At 43.4% G+C, this 21,267-nt stretch overlaps 1 protein-coding gene across 3 annotated transcripts in view; it reads right to left on the reverse strand.

Moving 5' to 3' along the window:
* Window positions 1-21,267, reverse strand: part of LSS (lanosterol synthase) — a 787,682-nt gene that overhangs the window by 660,955 nt on the left and 105,460 nt on the right. For all 3 annotated transcript variants that reach the window (XM_044060550.1, XM_044060549.1, XM_044060551.1), the window contains one exon: window positions 3,356-3,477. In XM_044060550.1, coding sequence (XP_043916485.1) covers window positions 3,356-3,477 — 122 coding nt within the window. The remainder of the gene's footprint in view (window positions 1-3,355; window positions 3,478-21,267) is intronic.

Genomic DNA, 21,267 nt, shown 5'->3' on the forward strand with positions numbered 1-21,267 from the left:
GAAGCAAAGCAGTCTGGAGGACTTCTGCCATAAACAGATTTTATAACAGAAGAAAAAAACTACTGACCAAGAGCAGAAAGGGGCGAGTGCCAAACTGGAAGCAAATCCTCCTTAACCTAAACAAATAATTAAGGGCCCTCGTGAGATCCTCCAAAGCTAACTTTGAATCCAAACTTGCCTCTTCATCAAAAGACAATCATAAGGCTTTCTTTAGCTATGTTCGTAACTTAAAGAGCAAGCAAAAACCCTGTACAGAATTTGTGGTCACTGGCACTATGCACACTAATACCAATGACATAGGCCCTGGATGAGGGAAAAAAGGTGCACACTGCCTGCCTCGACTTGGCCAAAGCTTTTGACACTGTACTCCATTCGGTATAGTAGATAAGCTCACTCAGCTGGGTATCAACCTTTACGTCACAAGATGGAGTGCCAATTGGCTCACTGACAGAATCCATGCAGTCAAAATAGGGGACTCCACCTCAAATAGTAAACCTGTAACTAGTGGAGTCCCTCATGGTTCAGTCATAGCACCCCTGCTTTTTGGAATATACTTTTCCGATGTGCAGGCAAAAACCAAAGGTCTATGGCTGACCAAATTTGTGGATGACTGCAAACTGGGGGCGACCACTGACTATGCTAATGATGTAAACATTCTCCAGGAGGGACTTACCCAGACTAACGACTGGTGCACAAAACATGGTCTCAAACTCAGTGCCAAAAAGTGTATAGTTATCCCCTTTGGTAAAAATGAGGTACCCAGTAAGTACCACATCAACAACAATGTCTGTAGCACACAATCAGTAGTAAGGGATCTGGGCACCTTGGTAGACAGCAATCTAGCATTTGATCAACATGTAGCTTCAGCAGTGCGTAGGACATACTACATAGCTCATCTCATAAATAACGGTACAGCATCCAGGAAAAAATAAGTCATAACCTCTCTGTACTCTTCCCTGATCAGGCCTATAATAAAGTACAATGTCCCCTTTGGTATGTACCTCATTAGGCACTTGCGGCAGCTGGAAGGACCGTAGAGGTTCCTGACTAGAAGAATTCAGGGTCTCCAAAGCCTATCCTATGCGGATAGGCTTAAGTCCCTCTCACTTTACTTGGTCTCCTATAGACTTGCTCAGGGGGAACCTCTGTCTGGCATTTAGAGCCATCTCCAACCCAGCCATACTGGAAATGCTGCATATCTGCAAATCAAACACCACAGTGTCACGTGCACTCGGGACCTAAACCTAGCCCATGACATTAATAGAACCTGTTGGAGGGACATATATATGTATATGTCCCAGAGACTCCCCCATCTTTGGAACAATCTCCCTCTCCATGTTAAGCAGAGTACTTCTCTATCCTTGTTCAAGCATAACCTGAATGACTGGATGGGTAATAGAAAATATACCCCTGGGATCCCACCTGTGTCCCTACTTGACAGGGAAGATAGGTGCTGACCTTGGAAACATGGGCACAATGGCCAGTAGCTTTGTAACTGCCTATGATCCTATACTGGATGCTTGTCTTACAAATACACACACAGATCACCTAACAGGAGCACTTTTTGTGCTATTTGCCTCCATTAACCACAACAGTCTCCTAAATTATCTTGTTGCTCCCAGCTGTAAGGCATCAAGCATAATATGGTTTTAAAGTAACCTTGCATTCCAACACACACTGTTTAGACTAATGACAGCCAATCTACCCAACAAAATATCTCCACAGGTGTCTCACAGGTATCCATTTTAGTCCCTGCCCTATTCAGTCTACTCAGTTTAATAAACTTCCCTCCTATTTCAATACCACCAAACTCGTTATTTAAGCTAAAAATGTAGTAAAATTTAGATCCGTTCCCTCACATAAAGCAATATTAAACAATCTTCAAACCAACTTGCACATAAGCTATCTAAATAGCTATAACTCAAGCAACTACATCTAAACATTTGAAAAATCCTGTTTTTTTTTTTTTTTTTTTTTTTTGGTACACAACAAATGCTTAAGCAACTAAGTAACCCTCTAACTCTATTCATCTAAAACAACCAAACAAAAGAAGTTAACTCTTTTGAATAAATGGGTATCATACTATCAACACATATGTCACTGCACAAAGACAACATAAAGTTCAACATAAAACAAAGTTTAATACTCGTCACAAAATCTCCCAATTAACTCTAGGAAGCATCTGCTATAGGCAAAAATAACCTCCAGTCACAACTAGAGTACAAAAAATAAACAGATAAATACATTGACACACATACAAGCTATCTTAAACAAACATTACTGCACTACCTTAACATGCACTGATGGGCTACCAGCACATACTCTTCCAAAAAACACTCTACAACATGGCAACCCCTAAACTTGCTTCTAAATTGAAAGCAAAACTACAGTCTACACTCACAAGCAAATTATGTCACAGTCCTACAAAAGAAAAACAGTTCAACAACCACTGATCTTGTCTTATCAGTCCTCAACCTTACCTTTTGTGATACCTTCCCAAGCAGCATTAGCAGCATCTCATCTGTACAAAATTATGAAAGAAATTTCTAGCCTCTCTAAAAGAAACTGCAACCTCTTCCTGCTTTACTAGATCAGCCATAACATAACTCCACAACTAGCAAACACAGTCTTAATAAACTAACCCTAACTTAAACATCCTAACAAGCTGCATCAGAATACTTGTAATGCTTGTAAATATTGTATCTACCACAATATATCTAATACCACTTTGTAGCTACTATCACACCACAATTTCTGCATACAGATGCAAAAATTGTAAATACTTCATGTCATTAAACTACCTCCTCCTACACCAAATAGTTTTAATAGAAATGCTTTTCATGACTGACTGCCTATGTATCCTATTAATGCTGTTAAGCAAGCTTTACATATTTGCTTGCTAAACAAAATCACTCACTGTCTTATAGTGCAGAATTACTAAAATGCCACCATCAACTGTACCATTCAGAAATGCTTTATATCCTACCAGTTACCATTCTGTATATTTTAGACAGTTCCCACAAATTTCCAGTATTTTACACAGTTGAAAAACGTTGTTTTCTAAAATGGTACGGTCAGCTCTAACATACTTACTGTTTATTGCACAACTTTTTTTTTTCCTGAACTGTTACCAGAATGGGTTAGTCTAGATCAGACCACTACCCAGGTTTACTAGCTCTGTAAACAAAATACGTACATACATACATAAATAAATACATAGAAGCTGCACATATATTTCATTAGCACCAATCAGCAAACCAAGTATAGGGCTACAATTAGCTAACAACAATAAACTGAATCACAAGATCAGTACATAGATATGCAAGGTGTGTGCTATAACGTATGCTAGTCTTACCTTTACTGTACAGGTTATTTCTTGCCCTGACCAAATCTGTGTCATCAGGTCCAACTCCAAGGATTCTCATGGAGGTATAGCTCAGAGCTGTACCAAACACTGTAGACTTATCTTCAATGTGTCTGGTGTAAAGAGAAAGCAAACAAAAGTACGGCTTTGTGAGGTATTCAACAGAAGATTAAAGGAAAGGAAAGAAAATTACATTTTTGAACAACTTTGTGAGGTTCTCAAGTGATATACTCAAAAGGCTGTAAAACACTTGTTGTTTCTACCAAGTTACCATCAAGACCTTTTTAATGCACAGTGTATATTTACTACAGTATTAGCTGGAGTTCTCCATATAAAAGTGTTGTTGCAAAACACAAACTTTAATTCCTCCAGAAAGATACTCCAACAGTACACCAACAATCGAGCTGTTATTCAACATGTTGGTCAAAAAGTAAAACTAATGCAGAGAAATGGAGAGAGGGATTGCTTATCCCTGCAAATGTTTCAATTTCCCTCTTCATATATGGTTATGGTGGGTACTTCATACAGTTATATTATGCTTGTTGCAGAATGATTCTTAGAGCAAATGTAATACCATAGTGAAAGGCCAAATAGCAGATTATCCCTGACATAAAAGGTAGGGTGGTAGATGTCATGACAACACACCTCATGAGACTGCCCTCCCAAAATCAGCCCTACTCTTGGACATAGTACTCATAGTGCATTTTGTGAATGTATGAACATAACTCAAGTTGCAGCTTTGCATATGTCCTAAGGAGATTAGGTGTAAAGACAGCTAAACTACTGAGTTGCAGCTTTGCATATATCCTAAGGAGATTAGTTGTAAAGACAGCTAAACTACTAAATCCTCCAATGTAAAACTTTGATGACACCTGTCATGTGTTTTTTTTTTGGCCATAAGAACCATAACAAAATAGTACAGAATGCCAAAAATGTATAGTTTTTATTTTTTTTTTAATTAATTTATGTTTTAATGACTGCAAGTCCTTGTTCTACATGCATCCAAAGCAAATAACTAATCAGACTTTCTAATGTGCTATGATCTGACTTGTCTCCCCAAAGAGTACAAGTCTTTCAATTGTATTCTCTTCTTATTAAAAAAAAAAAAAAAAAAAAAAAAAAAAAAAAAAAAGAACTAGCAGCTGAACTGTCTGGTTGAATATCAAGGCATAGAGGTACAGCCAAAAATTTCCATTTTATTCCCACAGCCTCATAAGGTAGCCCTTACCTCACCTCACCATTAACAATGTAGGCATCCCTCGAAATGGTGAAATATTCATACTTAATGCACTTTCACACTGTTCCTTATCATCACAAATTAAGTAATTTTCAAATGAATCTACTTTTGTTATATATTATGTATACAGGTATGTCAAAAGAATTACTTTAGATAATCAGATGCATTAATTGGCTGGGGTGCCTTCCGTGCGGAGTCTGCTTGTCCTCCCTGTGTTAGTGTGGGTTTCATCCAGGTGCTCCATTTTCCTCCCACATTCCCAAGACATGCTGCAGGTGGATAGGGTATTCTAAATTGGCCCTAGGCGTGAATGTGTGCATGTGTGTGCCTTCTGAGGAAGGCTGGGTACTGGGCTGGCAACTCAACACTGCAAAACTCTACTGCCACATTCTGCAGACCAATGATGCGTTGTGGCGACCCCCAATGGGAGCAGCTGAAAGGAGAAAAAGAAGTCAGATGCATTAATTGGCATCTGTATGCATTAATATTTCTAAGAAATTAAAATGTACTAGACCTAGCTACACTCTTGTTAAAGTGAACGCATAAACTACCTTGTTCCTAAAAAAAACCTGTAACTTTTAGTTATGTACTCACCATAACTTTAGATGTTTGGGATCCATCTCGCCTACATTCTGTACTGATGGGCTCGGAGCCGATCCCTCGGCTCTGACTCGGCACGCTATGCTATAGAGCGAGGCCTCTTATTGGCTGAGCTATTTCTTATCCCAGGATGCACCACCACTAATCCCCCAGATCTTGTTTGTCCGCATTCATGCACACATGCACAACTTGTTTATATAACATTGTTAGATGTTTCAAGATGAAACAACAGGATTCGGACCTTCTGATATCCTCTGATCTCCAAGGAAGGGGGAAGGAGGGTGGGTTATTAGGAATGTAGGCGAGATGGATCCCAAACATCTAAAGTTATGGTGAGTACATAACTAAAAGATGTTATGTGATCCTATCTCGCCTACATTCTGTACTGATGGGACAGCATCCCTAGCACCTAAATCCCAGGTGGCTCATTGGAAAACACTCCTGAGCACTGTGGAACCAAATGAAGCTCGTCCTCTAGATGCCACATCCAGTTTGTAGTGGGAAATAAAAGTGTGCGGGGAAGACCATGTAGCCGCAGCACAAATGTCACTAATGGCAAGCTTAGAATGAAATGCTATCGAAGTAGCCATAGCCCTTGTAGAATGAGCTTTGACAGAGGTGGTAAGCTCTTTGTTAGAATAAAAATAAGCTTGAGTAATACAGTCCCTGATCCATTTGGCAATAGTGACCTTTGTGACAGCTTTGCCCAATTTATTGTCTGCAAAGGATACAAACAACTGATCTGTTTTCCTTGTTTGTTTGGTCCTGTCTAAATAAAAACGCAACTGCCTGTGGACATCTAGTGTGTGGAATATGAATTCCGCTTTGTTAGAATATTTTGGAAAAAAAACTGGAAGTTCTAACGATTGTTGTAAGCAGAAACTGGAACAAACTTTAGGGACAAAGGAAGGATTTGGCTTGAGAGATACTCTGTCTTTGTGAAAAACCAAGTACGGGGGTTTTACAGACAAAGCTTGAAGCTCTGAAACTCTTCTGGCAGAAGTAATCGCCACCAGAAAAGCAGTCTTCCATGATAGAAATTTTAGATCACATGTAGCTGCCGGTTCAAAGGGGGAGGAAGTTAAGGCGCGTAACACCACATCGAGATCCCATGGAGGAGCAGGATGAGAAATCGGAGGTCTTACACAATCTGTTGCTCATTAAAGGTGGGTTTATAGATTCGTGAAAATTGGAAATCGCCGCCAATTGAACCTTGATGGTAGAAACTGAAGAGCCTTGATTGAAAAGAGAAGTTAAAAATTTTAGTACTTCTGCCACGGGAATAGAGATGGGATCCAGGCCCCGGAGTTGAGCCCAAATAGCAAATCTTTTCCATTTGCTAGAATACAGTTTCTTTGTAGCAGACTTATGGGCCGAAGATAATATGTGTACAACCTCTGGATCCAATGTATGACTCCTGACTATAGTCAGAAGAGGAGGAGCCAAGCCATCAATTTCAAGGTGTGTAGGGACTGGTGGAATAGTCCCGACTGATGAACCAAAAGGTCTGGGATCTGATCCAGGAACCATGGACCTTCCAGAGCATATTTCCGAAGATAGGGAAACCATACTTGACGAGGCCAGTAAGGAGCAACTAAGATCATTTTGCTCCCCAAGAGAGATGCCTTTTGGATCACCCTGGGAAGGAGAGGAACTGGGGGGAAGGCATAAAGCAAGCCGGTGGGCCAAGGACGGGCTAGTGCGTCCATGGGGCTCTTCCCCGGAGCCGGGGTTAGGGAGAAGAATTCTTTGCACTTCGCATTTAGTGGAGTCGCGAAGAGGTCGCAACACGGAACTCCCCATTTGCTGAAAATCTGACTTGCAACTGTCATGTTCAGAGACCATTCGTGAGGAGAGAGGATGGTTCTGCTCAGTCTGTCGGCTATCACATTGGACTTGCCCGTGATATGAGTAGCCACTAGAAAGCGTTTGTTCGAGACTGCCCATTCCCAGACTCTCATGGCCTCTCTGCAAAGAGGATAGGATCTGGTCCCTCCCTGTTTGTTCAGGTACCAGACAATGACATGTTGTTTGAGTGAACGGCAATTACGCCCTGAGGGAGATAATCGTGAAGGGCTTGAAGGGACAGAAGTACTGCCCACATTTCTAGGATGTTGATATGAAGTAGGGTCTCTTCCGGGTGCCATTTGCCTTGGACTGACCTGCCCAAGGAATGCCCCCCCCACCCCATCTGGGAGGCGTCCGTGGTCAAAGTGGCCGCAGGAGGAGGTGGAACAAAGGGTCGTCCCTGATCCAAATTGGAGGGCACTAACCACCAGCGAAGGTCCCGTCTGCATGTTTCCATGATCCATATGAGGTGACTGAGAGGGAGTTCCTGAAAGGACCACTGAGCTGAAAGAAGCCACTGGAGAATTCTCATGTGCAACCTTGCCAAGGGGACTAGAAGAACCGTGGCGGACATGGATCCCAATAGCTGCAGGACCATTCTGGCTGGGGCTTTGGACCTGGGAAGTAAGGCTCGAACTTGAGTCTGTATGGTTTGTATTCTGTCTGTAGGTAGATAGACCCGCATTCGGTTTGAGTCTATCTCTATCCCTATGAATCTTATTCGTTGAGATGGCAGCAACACAGACTTTGGCCAATTGAAGGTGATTCCAAGGGAACTGCCCAGTGATATAGTGGCTTGTAGGCTCCGCAGTAGTAGATGCTTGGAGGTGGCAGTTAGGAGCCAGTCGTCTAGATACGGAAACATCTGGAATCCTAGACTTCTCAGGTGAGCAGTCACGACTGCCAAGCACTTGGTGAACACCCTGGGGGCTGTGGTGAGACTAAAGGGCAGCGCGCGGAACTGAAAATGACTGCCTCCTAGGCTGAAGCGCAGATGTCTCCTGGACGCTTGATGTACCATGATATGGTAATAAGCGTCCTTGAGATCTATGGAGCACATCCAAACACCTTTCTCCAGCAATGGGAGAATGGTTTGTAGGGTGACCATTCGGAACTTGGACTTTCTGACTGAACGGTTTAGGATGCTGAGGTCCAAAATGGGCCTCAAGTCCCCGGTCTTTTTTGGCACCAAAAGAATCTTGAGTAAGTCCCTAATCCGATCTGGTCTGCGGGGACCGGTTGGATGACTCCTTTTTGCAGCAGCTTTGAAATTTCTGAGGCTGCAGTATCCCGCTGACTGGGTGGCGGGTCCGGAATTTTTTTGGACTGAGGTGGAGAATGAGAGAAAGGGATGGTGTAACCTCCGGCGATAATTCGAAGCACCCATCGGTCCTGAGTGATACCTTCCCAGGCTTTTAGGTGCTTCGAGAAACGACCCCCGACTGGCTCCGGAGCTGCACAGTCGGGCAATCCCTCAGGGACTGTGAAAGGCTGAAGAGCCACGAAAGGACTCGCAGTCTCCAGTGTTGCGAGGACCTCTGCCGCCTCTGGGATGGTGTCTTCCGGAAGAATTTCCCCCTCCCCTGCCTCTGGAAGGGGGATCCTCCTGCTGAGAGGGGTAAGGCTTCTGAGATCTACGGAACCACATTTTCCCTCCTCTTTTAGCCTTGGGATAAGGCCGAAAGGGAGTGGAAAATCGTGCCCCTACGGCAGTCAGAGTCTTACCCTCCTGTTCACAGCGGGTCAGTGTGTCCTTTACCTTGGGTCCAAACAGGGAGGACCCATCAAAGTGGGCGTTGGCAAAGGAAGACTTAAAGGCCTCCGCGAAATGACACAGGCGGAGCCAGGCTTGTCTCCGTAGAGCAATGCCTGTACCCACCGCTCTACTCGCCCCTTCGGCCGCATAAGAAATGAGCCTCATGGACGAGTTTGAAATGGACAACAATGTAGCCAGCTGAGAGCCAACCGTCTGGGCCAGCTCCTCAGGCAGGTTACCCAAGAGGGTATCGGATAGTTCTTTAATCAGATCCCTCTGAAATCTGGTACAGTGCGTAAGGTAGTTCAAGGACCTTAATGTAAAGGCCGCTGAACTTAGGGTGCGCTTTCGTGCGATCCATGCTCCTAGACTCCTTATTAGGAGGATGGACGGACGTCGAAGCCTCTGCTACATCTTGCTGGGTAGCAGATGCAACCACCAAAGCATCTACAGCCACACCTTTGGTTAGAAACTCTTTTTCAGGGGGTGCCGAGAGGAACTTATTCGGACGAGCAGGCACCAGTTCCACAGAGTCTGGGTGTTCCCACGCCCTTCGACAGATCAAATCCAAGAGCTCGTCGAAGAGCGGAGACACCCAGGAGGTGGAGGGCTGAGCCCCGAAGGCCTTAAGGAACACCGACTCATCAGCAGAAGGGGGTTTGGACTGCCAGCCGCCTCGTTGTTTAAGGGCTTCCAGGATGTCTGCAAAGGAGACATCATCCGAGGACGACTTAGGGGACCCCTCTGCATCATCGAGATCAGTGTCTGATGTAAGAGACTCATCAGGTGAGTCAACGTTCTTCCTCTTGCACGATCTTTTCCTGGGGGGTTCTTCCGAAGAGGATTCAGAAGGACCTCCAGGAGGGGGGGAAACCCCAGTGGGGGTAACCTCAGGCCCCGGGGCTCCGCTGTCTAAGGACAGGGGGACTGCCAAAGACCCAGTCTCGGTATGCAGGGAAGGAGCTGGGGAGACTGTGGAGGTAGCCAAAGATGATTTGGCTAACGCACTCCTCATAGCCCTGAGGGCGGGACCACCAGAATCCTGGGAGGGTCCCACCTCCGTGGCCACGACAGTAGACGGCACCCGCGCCGCCGACGCACCAAGAGGGAGACTTGGGACCGAAAACATCAATCCCGAAGCACCCCCCCCCCCCCAGGGCCGATGGAAGAAGTCCGTGTACTGAACTCCGACCCAAGAGCCGGAGTTGGAGTAAGGGTCGGGCCCGACCCTAAAACCTCCACCGTTTCCACCAGCACCGGCTCCAACGGTGCCGAGGCTGTTGGAGGAGGAACCATAGTAGGGAGGTGGACCATCGGCTCCGAAGCCGAATGGGCTGGAGCCGAAACTAGCTTTTGGAACACCGGAGACTGGAAGAGTCTTAGGAGCACCCTGTCGATGTCCGAATCAGACATCTTGGATGATCTGGACGATACCGATCGGGTCCGAACCGATTTCTCCATCGGCTCCAAAGGACTAGGGGACCGGCTCCGAATGGATTCTACCACTATCGGCTCCGAGAGAGATCTCGAGGCAATTTCCCTCGGTGCCGATAAGGACTTCGGCTCAGAAGGGGAAGAGTCTGAGCCGGTAACCCTCATCGGCTCCAATATCAGTGGAGCCGATGAAGGTGACCCGCCTCTCGATGCCCCAGTCCTCGGCTCCGAAACCAGAGGGGTCGAGGCTGGAGGCATCGAGGCAGACCGTTCCGCCCTCGGCTCCAAAGTCCGTGGAGCCGATGGAGAAGTCTGCCTAGGTTTTTTGGCAGTCGGTTCCGACTGACTGGTCGGAGCCGACGCTTTCTTCTTTTTTGAAGGAGAGGGAGACGAAGATAAGGCCTCCTCAAAGGATGGCTTGATTAATCCCTTAAGGATTAATTTGTTTTTCCTCTCCTGGAGGACTCTTGATGAGAAGGCGTGACACACGCTACATGATTCTTGTAGGTGCTTGGCGCCTAAACAGTAAACGCACGAGGAGTGGTTGTCCGTTATGGACATCTTAAAACCACACCTCGTGCATTTTTTAAACCCGGAGGGTTTATGTTCTTTGGACATGACTAGAGAACAACACAGTTATCTAAGATAACACGAAAACTAGCTTAGAAGTTCAAAGTATAAAGTTTTTTTTTTTTTTTTTTTTTTTTTTTACACAATAACAAAGTACACAAGAAAAAACACAGAATGAGAGGGTCAAGACCCTCTAACTAAAACGGGTACTTGACCCACAAATAAACGCTAGCCACAAATAAACGCTAGAATAGCAAAAGGGGAAGGCCCCTCTAACTAAAACGGGAAACCTTCCCTTAACAAAAAGAACAACTTTCTCAACAAAATCTCCAAAATCACACATGTATCACAACAATAGCTGTTAAAACAGCTTTTGGGTTGAAAACGAGCAAATTCCTGACAGGAAAAGTCTAAATAAATAGTACTTAGCCCAGCCAAGTTGAGACCATGTCTTAGCTTGTAAGCGGCAAACGAGATCTGGGGGATTAGTGGTGGTGCATCCTGGGATAAGAAATAGCTCAGCCAATAAGAGGCCTCGCTCTATAGCATAGCGTGCTGAGTTGGAGCCGAGGGATCGGCTCCGAGCCCATCAGTACAGAATGTAGGCGAGATAGGATCACATAACATCTTCATTGTTATTCTATCCAAATGGAAAACTGTTTAAGCAGATATACATTTTAAAAGTTTTGCAATTCTTGCATAAAAAGTAGCCACTAGCAATAGTGTTTCCAAGACAGAAACTTTACAACATTATGATCTCATAGTTTTAGTAAACATAAAGTCAAACTCTTAATAAAAAATAAAGTCTATACTAGTAAAAGACATATGGAACACATTTAACAAAGAATGTGCAGAAACACTTCCACTCGGTCACCATCTTCCTTCACAATGCAACGACTGCGTTCACTACATCCAGTCCTGACAATGCTGGTACAGGAGTTCTGCCACAAGGTCCAATTCTTCAAAGTTTTCACGGAGAACTTTGTTACTGTGCATTAGGCTGCTGTAGAAATATAGCTGCAACAATCTATCCAAATAGTATCCTTCACTTCAAAAAGTTCTGTTCTCAGTTCAATATATAAGTTACAAATCAGTTTAAACTGTCAAAACAATTCTACATTAAACTCTCAAAACAATTCTACAACGTGGTGATTTGTAACTTGTATATTGAACTGAGAACAGAACTTTCTGAAGTGAAGGATACTATTTGGATAGATTGTTGCAGCTATATTTCTACAGTTTTGAATCTGTGATTTACTTCTTGGTGTGTCTTGCATTAGGCTGATGTCACTACATCAAATCCTGACTGCGATACTGCAGGAGCTCTAACACAAGGCCCAACTCCCAAAGGTTTTCATGAGAACTTTGTCAGTGTGCACTGTAAACAAGAGCCTTGCGAATACTAGTCAAATGCATGCCTGCCCTATGCTAGAATGTGGTTGTGATATTCTCTCACAAAGGAATAGTCTTTGAACTCTAAGGACTCCTTACTAAGCTAGCCACTGTCCCTTCTCTTGACCAGTAGATTACTTTGTATATGCCAGTAACTTAGTTTCCTTAGCTTTCGATTTTCTGTATTCAGTCAATGAAAGGAAACCTTTACTAGTTTTTGCCTCTTTGTTAATTGCTCTGTACTAGCTACAGACTGATTGCTCTCTGTAATAACTGACTTGAGGGCAGGAAGCCCGGTGGTACACTCCCACCTTATCCCCAGTTCCCAACCACCTCTTCTTACTCTACCATTATACTTCCCACAATCACATTTCACCTGTGACACCCATTCCCTAGCCCTCCCCAAACAACCTTACTACTATCATACAAACACTCTCATTTGTATTTTCCTATTTCCCAACTTATATCTAATATTTACCAGCATTCCCAACAATCTTTTGTACTACAGCCATTCTTACTCAGACCCCTCCCCAGCAGTATTAATTATTCTGCATTTCATCTTGTACCTTCCCCAATTAAACCCTCTCTCCTTCATATCTTAACTAATTTCTCATACTCTACCATTTCATACCTACCCCCCACCCTCGTTTCTTACATTTCAGAAACATATGGGAAGATACCAGGACAACCCAACTCTCTTCCTTGATAGAAAATATTTCCCTCCTACCTACTTTCTACAGCTGTCAGACTGCCACCAATAAATATTCTACTACCTGCCATCAGTAAAACACAGACCCCTTTACTTAATCACGCTGCTTCTCAGTTTATCCTCTATTCTTCTCATCCTGTCAAGTCATCTCTCATCCTACCCATCCATCCTCAACCCCTTTTCCCATTTTTGAACATGGGGTTAGGGTGTCACTTTAACAGTGACAATCATCTCAAGCCAAGGTTTACACCGCCAGGTGGCTAGCCCTGCCACTGTAGTTTATCTGTTCCACTCACTCGCACACACACACTTGCACCTCTAAAACAAGAATCAATAATGCCCCAATATAATAAAATCTTCCTAGGAGGAGACATTCACCCTAATCCTGGCCCTACTTAACACAACAAACATCAAGACAATTCTCTTCCACACACTACTCTAACCCCACAAAGCTCAACCCCAATCCCAGTAATCTAACTTTTGCCACCATATGAATCATTGAGGACTGAAGTCAAAAAATATTGTCAGACATTTGAGTTTCAGAATTCATATTGTTCACAAAATTCATGCCAATGCAAAACCAGTTATTCTACTAACTTTCTAAGTTTGTAAGAGCAATATTTAAAAAGTGTCCCTATTTTTGGGCCTTTGTCTCCCCATTAGTTGTGGCTTTGTCCAGATTTCTTTTGCTAAGAGGTTGAGAGGTATGGCTGGCTAACACAAAATTCAGTCCCAAGTGGGGGAGGTAGGGAGGATGCAATGGGGCTCTGGACTGGAATATTCTTTTAAGGAAAGCCTTACTTAGCTTATGTGATGTCAACAAGGATTGAGTAACTGGCTCCCTATTGTTAGAGTTCTGAAAAAAAAAAAAAAAGATCAGAACTCAAGGAACTGGTGCTCCTTTTTGGTAGGGTTCTGAAATACAGATCAAAACTTAAGGAACTGGTCCTACACATAGATCAATGTCTTGATCAACCGTAATGAAACTTTAGTCCATTTACCTGTATAGTTTTTCTTGTTGAAAGCTAATTCTTTATTTGTAATGGGAATGTTGAATCCCTGGCCATTACTGGTATTGGAGAAACCATGTGGTTAACCTGGGGGATTGTCATGATAAGACTGACTGGATAGGTGAAGCAGTAACTACAGATGCTGTGGTAGAGGAAGGAGTATTCTTTTCTGACAAGGCCACAACAGGACTAAGACAATGGCCTTGTCATTGCATATTCTAACTTTCTGCAAAAATCTGGACATGAGGGAACTGGGGGAAAAATACACAGAAGCCCTGGCAGCCAAATGTGGGAGATGGATTATTTTTGTGAATATTCCTGTTGAAAGATGACAGGGAAGAAATTGATGCATTTGATGTTGGATGGTGTATCAAGGGACTGCAACTAGGGTAACCCCATCTGCTGAAAATGTTTCTGGTTACTGACTCAAAAAATCATTGATGAGGGAGCAAAATCTGTGGGATCAGCCTGTCCACAATTATGCTGAATGACCCCCAAATATGCAATGAGAAAGTTATCCGAATGAATGGTTAATTCCAATACCCTCAAAGTCTCTAGACAAAGGGGGTAAGAGCAAATTCCACTTTGCTTGTTGATATACCAATCCAATGCCATGTTAGACTGGATGAACACTGCACCTTGGGAAAGAATGCCTCTGAAGGCCCCCAGTGCTAGGAAAACCATTCATCTCCAACACACTGATGTGTGATTTAGTCTCATCTGTGTTTCACACCCGCTGAACTGGCCTATTCATTCATGAATTGCCCCCCACCCCAGTAAGGATGCATTCATGGTTATTGTGGCTGTGGGTAGTTACTGGTCAAAAGGAGTTCTTGAACCAAAGTTCTCAAAATCTGTCCACCAAAATAGGTGAGGCTTGTAAGCATTGTGGAGAGCTTGATGGTGTCTGCCATGAATTTGGTTGTTTGGTGCCACTGAAATCTCAATGTCTGTTGCAATGCTCTCATATGTAATATGGCATAAGGAACTGTCAGAATTGAAACTACCATGATCCAACATTCTTAGAACCCCTGAATGCCAGGACCACAGCTAGTCTCTTTCTGGTGGTAAAATTGCCAACTGTTTGGTGGCATCTAACTGGCAACCTCTGATCTTTAGAGGCTGAAAGGGATCCAGTTGCAGTTTTGGAAGGTTTATTGATATCCTCAAGGACAGACATAACTAGAGTAACTACTGTCTTGCTATGACAAATCTTTCCTTCAAAGTAACAGTGATGAGACAGTCAAGGTGGGGAGAAAATACAGTTGTGCAAGTAAACTTACCATAATAGTAGATGTTCAAATAATAGAACAACCAGCTAGTCAGCCAATCACAGGAACTATAAAACACTTTTATTTAACCAAAATACATAGTCAAAGTTAAAGTGATCGGCTGACTAGCTGGTTGTTCTTCTATTACTGGATTTTGTTACTACCAGTTCCAGAAACCTGCTTGTGTTTGGTAGTAGATATTTGAATGATTAGCCTAAGCTATATGGGTTATATCCTGCAAGGATGTCACAACCAGTCAGATTTCAAAGCTTCAGGGCACCTTCTACTTGCCCAAACCATTAGTCAAGTCGAGCTGAGCTGACTAAAAATACAAGTTTGGGCATCAAGCCTTTCATAACTTTCATGCCAAAAGAGAGAGGGAGGCTTAGCATGAAATAACAACAATATCAGGAAAAACAAAAATAATAGACGTGCACACCCTAGCAAAAACAACACATGTAGAAGCAAGGGGGATGGAGGGAGGGAGTGGCTATTGCAGTAGTGATCATTCAAACATCTACTGTCATGGAAAGTTTATTTACATAACTGTAGTATGTTCTTTAAATTGATCACTGCTGCAGTAGCCTACACTATATGGGTAGATTACCATAGCTTACAAATTTTGGGAGGAGGAAGGAGAAGAGTCCAGTAACCCTGTTGAATGGTCCCAGCAAAGCCTGATCTAAATGTACAGAAGGAATCGAGCTTATAGTGCTTTATAAAATTATGCAGAGCGGACCAAGTTGCTGCTTCTATAATACTTCTAGAATCCAACCCTTTCCAAAAAGCCAGAGATGAAGCCAAGGCCTTGGTAGAGTGGGCCTTAACCCTGCTTAGAATAATTTTGTTTTGGTAAGTATGACAAAAGGTAATAGCCTTAGGCAATCATTTGGAAATAGTTTGCTTTGACACAAGCTGTTCCTTCTTCTTACCTTCACAAGAAAAGAACAATTGATCCAAAGATCTGAAAGATATAGTTCTGTCAAGATAATACCGGAGTTGTCTGTGGACATCCAAGGTATGGAGTATCCTTTCTCCCTCATTTTCAGGTTCAGGAAATAAAATGGAAAAACAGATACTTTGGCTTAAAGTAAACTCAGAGATAATTTTAGGCATAAAAGTAGGACTAGTTCTCTTAGAAACCCTGTCCCTGTGGAAAATGACACAGGGTTGACTCACATTAAGAGCTTGCAACTCGGATACTCTTTTTGCAGAACTCAAAGCAATTAGTAAAATGGTTTTCCATGTTAAGAATCACCCTTCAGCCAGGTTAACTGATTCAAATGCAACAAGTGTTAGCTTCTCTACCACAAAATTAAGATCCAAAGGAGGGGCCACTATTTTTCTAGGAGGCCTCTTACACAAAACCACTTTCAAAAACATTTAACATGAAAATACACAGAAACATGAAGATCCATGTGCAGACATGCTGAAATGGCCTATAAATGAACCCTGATGGAGGAGTAAGAAAGGCCATATAGGCTAGTAACTCACACAAATACTGTAAAACCTAAGAACATCTAGCCCTGAACGGGTGCTGGTTATGTTTCTAACACCAACTAAAAGACCATTTGCATTTGTTAACATATGCTTTTCTAGTAGCAGGCTTTCCTGCCTTCATTAGTACCTCTTGCAAATCCTGAGTAACATGTGCCTAAAGGGAATTGAGACCCTATCATACAGGCACTCAACTGAAGTTGATTCGAGGTGGGGTGTATCAAACATCCCTGATGTTGTGCAAGTACATCCAGACTGTGAGGAAGCTTGTGGTAATTGCCCCTGACCATTTCCAAAATAGGGGAGAACCACTGTTGCCTTTATTAGAAGGGAGTCACCATAACGATCCTGGGGGGGGGGGGGGGGTTCTTTCGGAATCTTCAGATATACCCTGGTCATCAGTGGAAAGCATGGAAAAGCATATCTGTCCAAGGAAAAGAAAAGGAATCTGTATTCCTGGCTTTCTTGCATGGAGTCCCAGAGCAGAATCTTGCCAACTGATTGTTCAGAGAGGAGACAAATGGGTCTACTTGAGAAACTTCCCACAGATGGATCAAATCTTGGAATACTCCCTGGCCTAGTTTCCATTTGTGAAGGTCTGCCCTGGTCCTGCTCAGTTTGTCTGCCACATAACATTGCTATAGCAGAATGTAGGATGCTGCAGAGTGAGACTGTGCTGTGTGGCTATACCCCAAGCTAACATGGCCAGTCTGCAAAGAGGGGTACAACCTGGTTCCTCCTTGCTTGCTGATGTATGACATGACTATGATATTGTCTGTAACAACTCGAAGAGGTCCTGGGTACCAAAGATAATTGAGAGAGTTGAGTCCCTTGATCAGGGCACGCATCTCATCTACATTTATGTGCTTGATTCTCTCCTTGGTGTCCACACATTTTGTACTTTTATCGCTCCTGAAACTGCTCCCCAAGCAAAGTCAGAGGTGTCTGTGGTGACGACTGTTTTGCAACAGGGAGAGAGAAGGGGAAAACTGGATTTAAGGATATTTACTGTCTCCACCAAATGACTTCTCTTTTGACAAACCCCAGCACTGGGATTTGAAAAAACAAGGGATTTTGGTGCTGGGACCAAAAAGACTTCAGATACCATCGTTTATTTCACATGTGAAGTCTTGCTAGAGCATCATGAGACCCAAAATCCTGAGGTATTCTCTCACAGTGATTGAACCCTGAGTGGAAGCCCTTAGAAATAAATATAAATATAAATCTATTTTTACTGTGGAAGAGAAGCTTTTTGAACTGAGGTACCTAGCTGACACCCCAGGCACACAATCCTGTGTAAAAGAGTCAATAAAGACTTTTGTGTGTTCTCTTGGAATCCCAGCCTGGGTAAGAGATCTCTCACCCAAGAGAGAGATTCCTCTCACTTTGAAAAAGACTCTGCAAAAGATGAGCAAGCAGTCTAAATACAGAAAAATGTGGATAACCTGAAACTTGCAATGACTGGTGCTAGACACTTTGTTAACACCCTTGGTGCAGTGAATAGTTCAAAGGGCAAGGCAGAAAACTGATAATGTGATCCAGACACACAGAATCTTAAGAAACAAAAAGTCTGAATTACTAGGAATGTTTGATTAAGCATCTTTTAAATATATAATTACTAAAAAACTTGAATGAGGAAGAAGAGGTAGCAGTTTGTGAAGTAACAGCATTTTGAATTTTAGCACTATCACAAACAGCACACAATTCCTTCCTGACCTCAAAACCACCAAACAATATCCAACAGTCACTAGATTTCCAGCTCTTTGTTAGTGTTCTAAAATAAAGTGACCAACCAAATCAATGTAAAATTCATCAATCTTTTATTTCCTAAAAACAGAAGTGGCTAACTTCATGGCATCCATGCAAATGGAGAATAGTTGTATGACCGCCAAATCATACACCAATGCACTGTATGAACACGTACACATATGCATGATCTTGCCATACCCAAAAGAACTAAGACGCTCTCCTCAAAAAAAAGGAAGCCAATCTGGTGTGGTCTCCTGCCATAAACAAACTCTACAACAGAAGGAGGAAACTGATGCAGAATAAGGTGAAGTCCCAAGACTGGAAAAACTCACTTATCAGCCTCAACAAAAGGTTGAAATCCCTCATCAAATCCTCTAATGCTAGCTATGAAAACAGAATTGCAGCAGATAGTAAAGGCAACCACAAGGCCTTATATAGTTATGTAAAGAATCTCCATGGCAATACCCAGATTTGCTCTGAGCTACTGTACAATGGTACTTCCAATAGATATTGCAAATATACTGGCGGAACGATTCGGTGCTAACTTTGCCCCTCTCTCCCAGCCCAAAGGACCAATCACAATACAAGTAGATTGCCAGGCACCCAGTATTACTGCTGCACAGATTAAAACAGGGAATGCCCAAGGCCAAGAATAAGCTTCGATGGGATCTGACCATATTCCTGGCTGTGTTCTACATGAACTACAGAGTGATCTGGCACCTCACCTGTGTGCCCTGTTCAGTCACAGCCTTACCTCAGGCTTTGTTCTTACGGAATGGCGCACTGCTACAGTCATCCTTCTCCACAAAGAAGGAGCGACTACAGACCCCAGGAACTAGCCTGACGAGTCTAATATGCAAAGCTATGGAACACATCATCATGGACCTAATAAAAAAGGATATATGGAATCTCCAAACTGGGCAGCCATGGTGGTGCAGCGGTTAGCGTTGTCACCTCACAGCAAGAGGTTCTACAGTTCGATCCTCGGCTGGGGTGCCTTCAGTGCAGAGTCTGCATGTCCTCCCTGTAGTCGTGTGGGTTTCCTCCAGGTGCTCCCAAAGACATGCTGCAGGTGGATTGGACACTCTAAATTGGCCCTAGGTATGAATGTGTGCATGTGTGTGCCTTCTGTGGAAGGTTGGGTGCCAGGCTGGCAACTCGACACTCTAAAAACTCTACTGCCAATCATGAGCAGAAAGGTGATTCGCTGTGGCGACCCCTAACTGGGAAAAGCCAAAAGAAGAAGAAGATAGGGACTCTCCAAACTCTGGATCCTACATAGTTTGGTTTTGTGAAGGGTAGATCATGCCTGCTCAACTTGGTTGACTTCTTTGAGTCAGTCACCAGAGCTGTGGATGAAGATAAGGTGGTTCAATACAGCCTACCTTGATCTGGCCAAGGCCTTTCATACCATTCCCCACTTAGGAATCATAGAAAAACTTACTAAGCTAGGCATCAACCCATATATCACTAGGTGGGTTGCAAACTGGCTCACAGATAGAACCCACAGTGTGAAAGTAGTTGACCCAAGTTAGACTGCCGACCAGTCACGAGTGGAGTCCCACAAGGTTCGGTCCTGGGTCCTCTCCTGTTTGCTATCTACTTCTCTGAAGTCCAAACCAACATGAAGGGACTCTGGCTGACAATGTTCGCTGATGATTGCAAGTTGGGAGCTATTATTAACTCCCCAAGTAATGTTGACATCCTGCAGAAAGGCCTCAATGAGAACAACGACTGGTGTCAGCACCATGGCCTTAAGCTCAATGCCAAAAAATGTGTCTTCATCCCCTTTGCGAAAAACACGGTTTCCTTGAATTACCACACTGATGGTAGTCCACTGAACACAGAAGCCGTTATAAGAGATCTGGGAACACAGGTTGACAGCAACCTCTCTTTTGACCACCACATTGCCACTGCGGTCAGAAAGTCCTTCTATGTGGCACATCTCATTACTAAGGGTTTTGCATCCAGGAAGAAAGAGGTCATTGACTCCTTCTACCCTTCCCTCATTAGGCCAATCATAGAGTACAATGCCCCATTTGGCATGTACCTCATTAGCCACCTGCAACAACTGGAGAGGCCACAAAAGTACCTCACAAAGAAGATACTAGGCCTTAAACACTTGTCCTATATGGACAGACTCAAAAAACTCCAACTATTCTGTCTCATATCACCTACTTAGAGGCAATCTCTGTTTGACTTACAAAGCCATGTCTGACCCAGCCCTGTTATAAATGCTACATCTAAAGAAATCCCAATCCCTCCGCACCACATGCTCCAGCCACCTTAACCTCATTACCACAATCAGCAGAACATGCTGGAGGGACAGGTTCAAAACCCAGAGACTGCCCATGCTATGGAATAGACTTCCCAAACATGGCAAGCAGAGCACCTCACTGACCCTCTTCAACAGAAATCTTGATGAGTGGATGGGAAAGAGAAAATCACCCCGGGGATCACTCCAGTGGCTCTACTCGGCAGAGGCACTAGGAACTAAGGTTGGGTGGCATGATACCAGGGTAATCCTATGGGCTAGACTTGTAAAGGCTCCAGGGCCATCAGCCTAGTAAACACCTCTGAACCTATGAACCACCAGCTAAGCACTTTTATCCTTTCATATATTCTGGGACTTCATCAGAGTGGCTGCAAATACCATGTGTAGCTCATTTTAAAATCACAACCTCCCCCCACCAATTATGTCCATCCAACTGGCCATTTACTTAATTAAAACTGTATGCCCCAAATGTTATTATTTTATAAGCATTATATATAAAACACATATAAAAATATGTATAAATAAGTATTAACTCATTCATAGCAAGTTTACCTA

The sequence above is a fragment of the Protopterus annectens genome, chromosome 2.part0 (genome assembly GCF_019279795.1).
Source record: "Protopterus annectens isolate FY-2018-M chromosome 2.part0, PAN1.0, whole genome shotgun sequence".
NCBI lineage: Eukaryota > Metazoa > Chordata > Ceratodontiformes > Protopteridae > Protopterus > Protopterus annectens.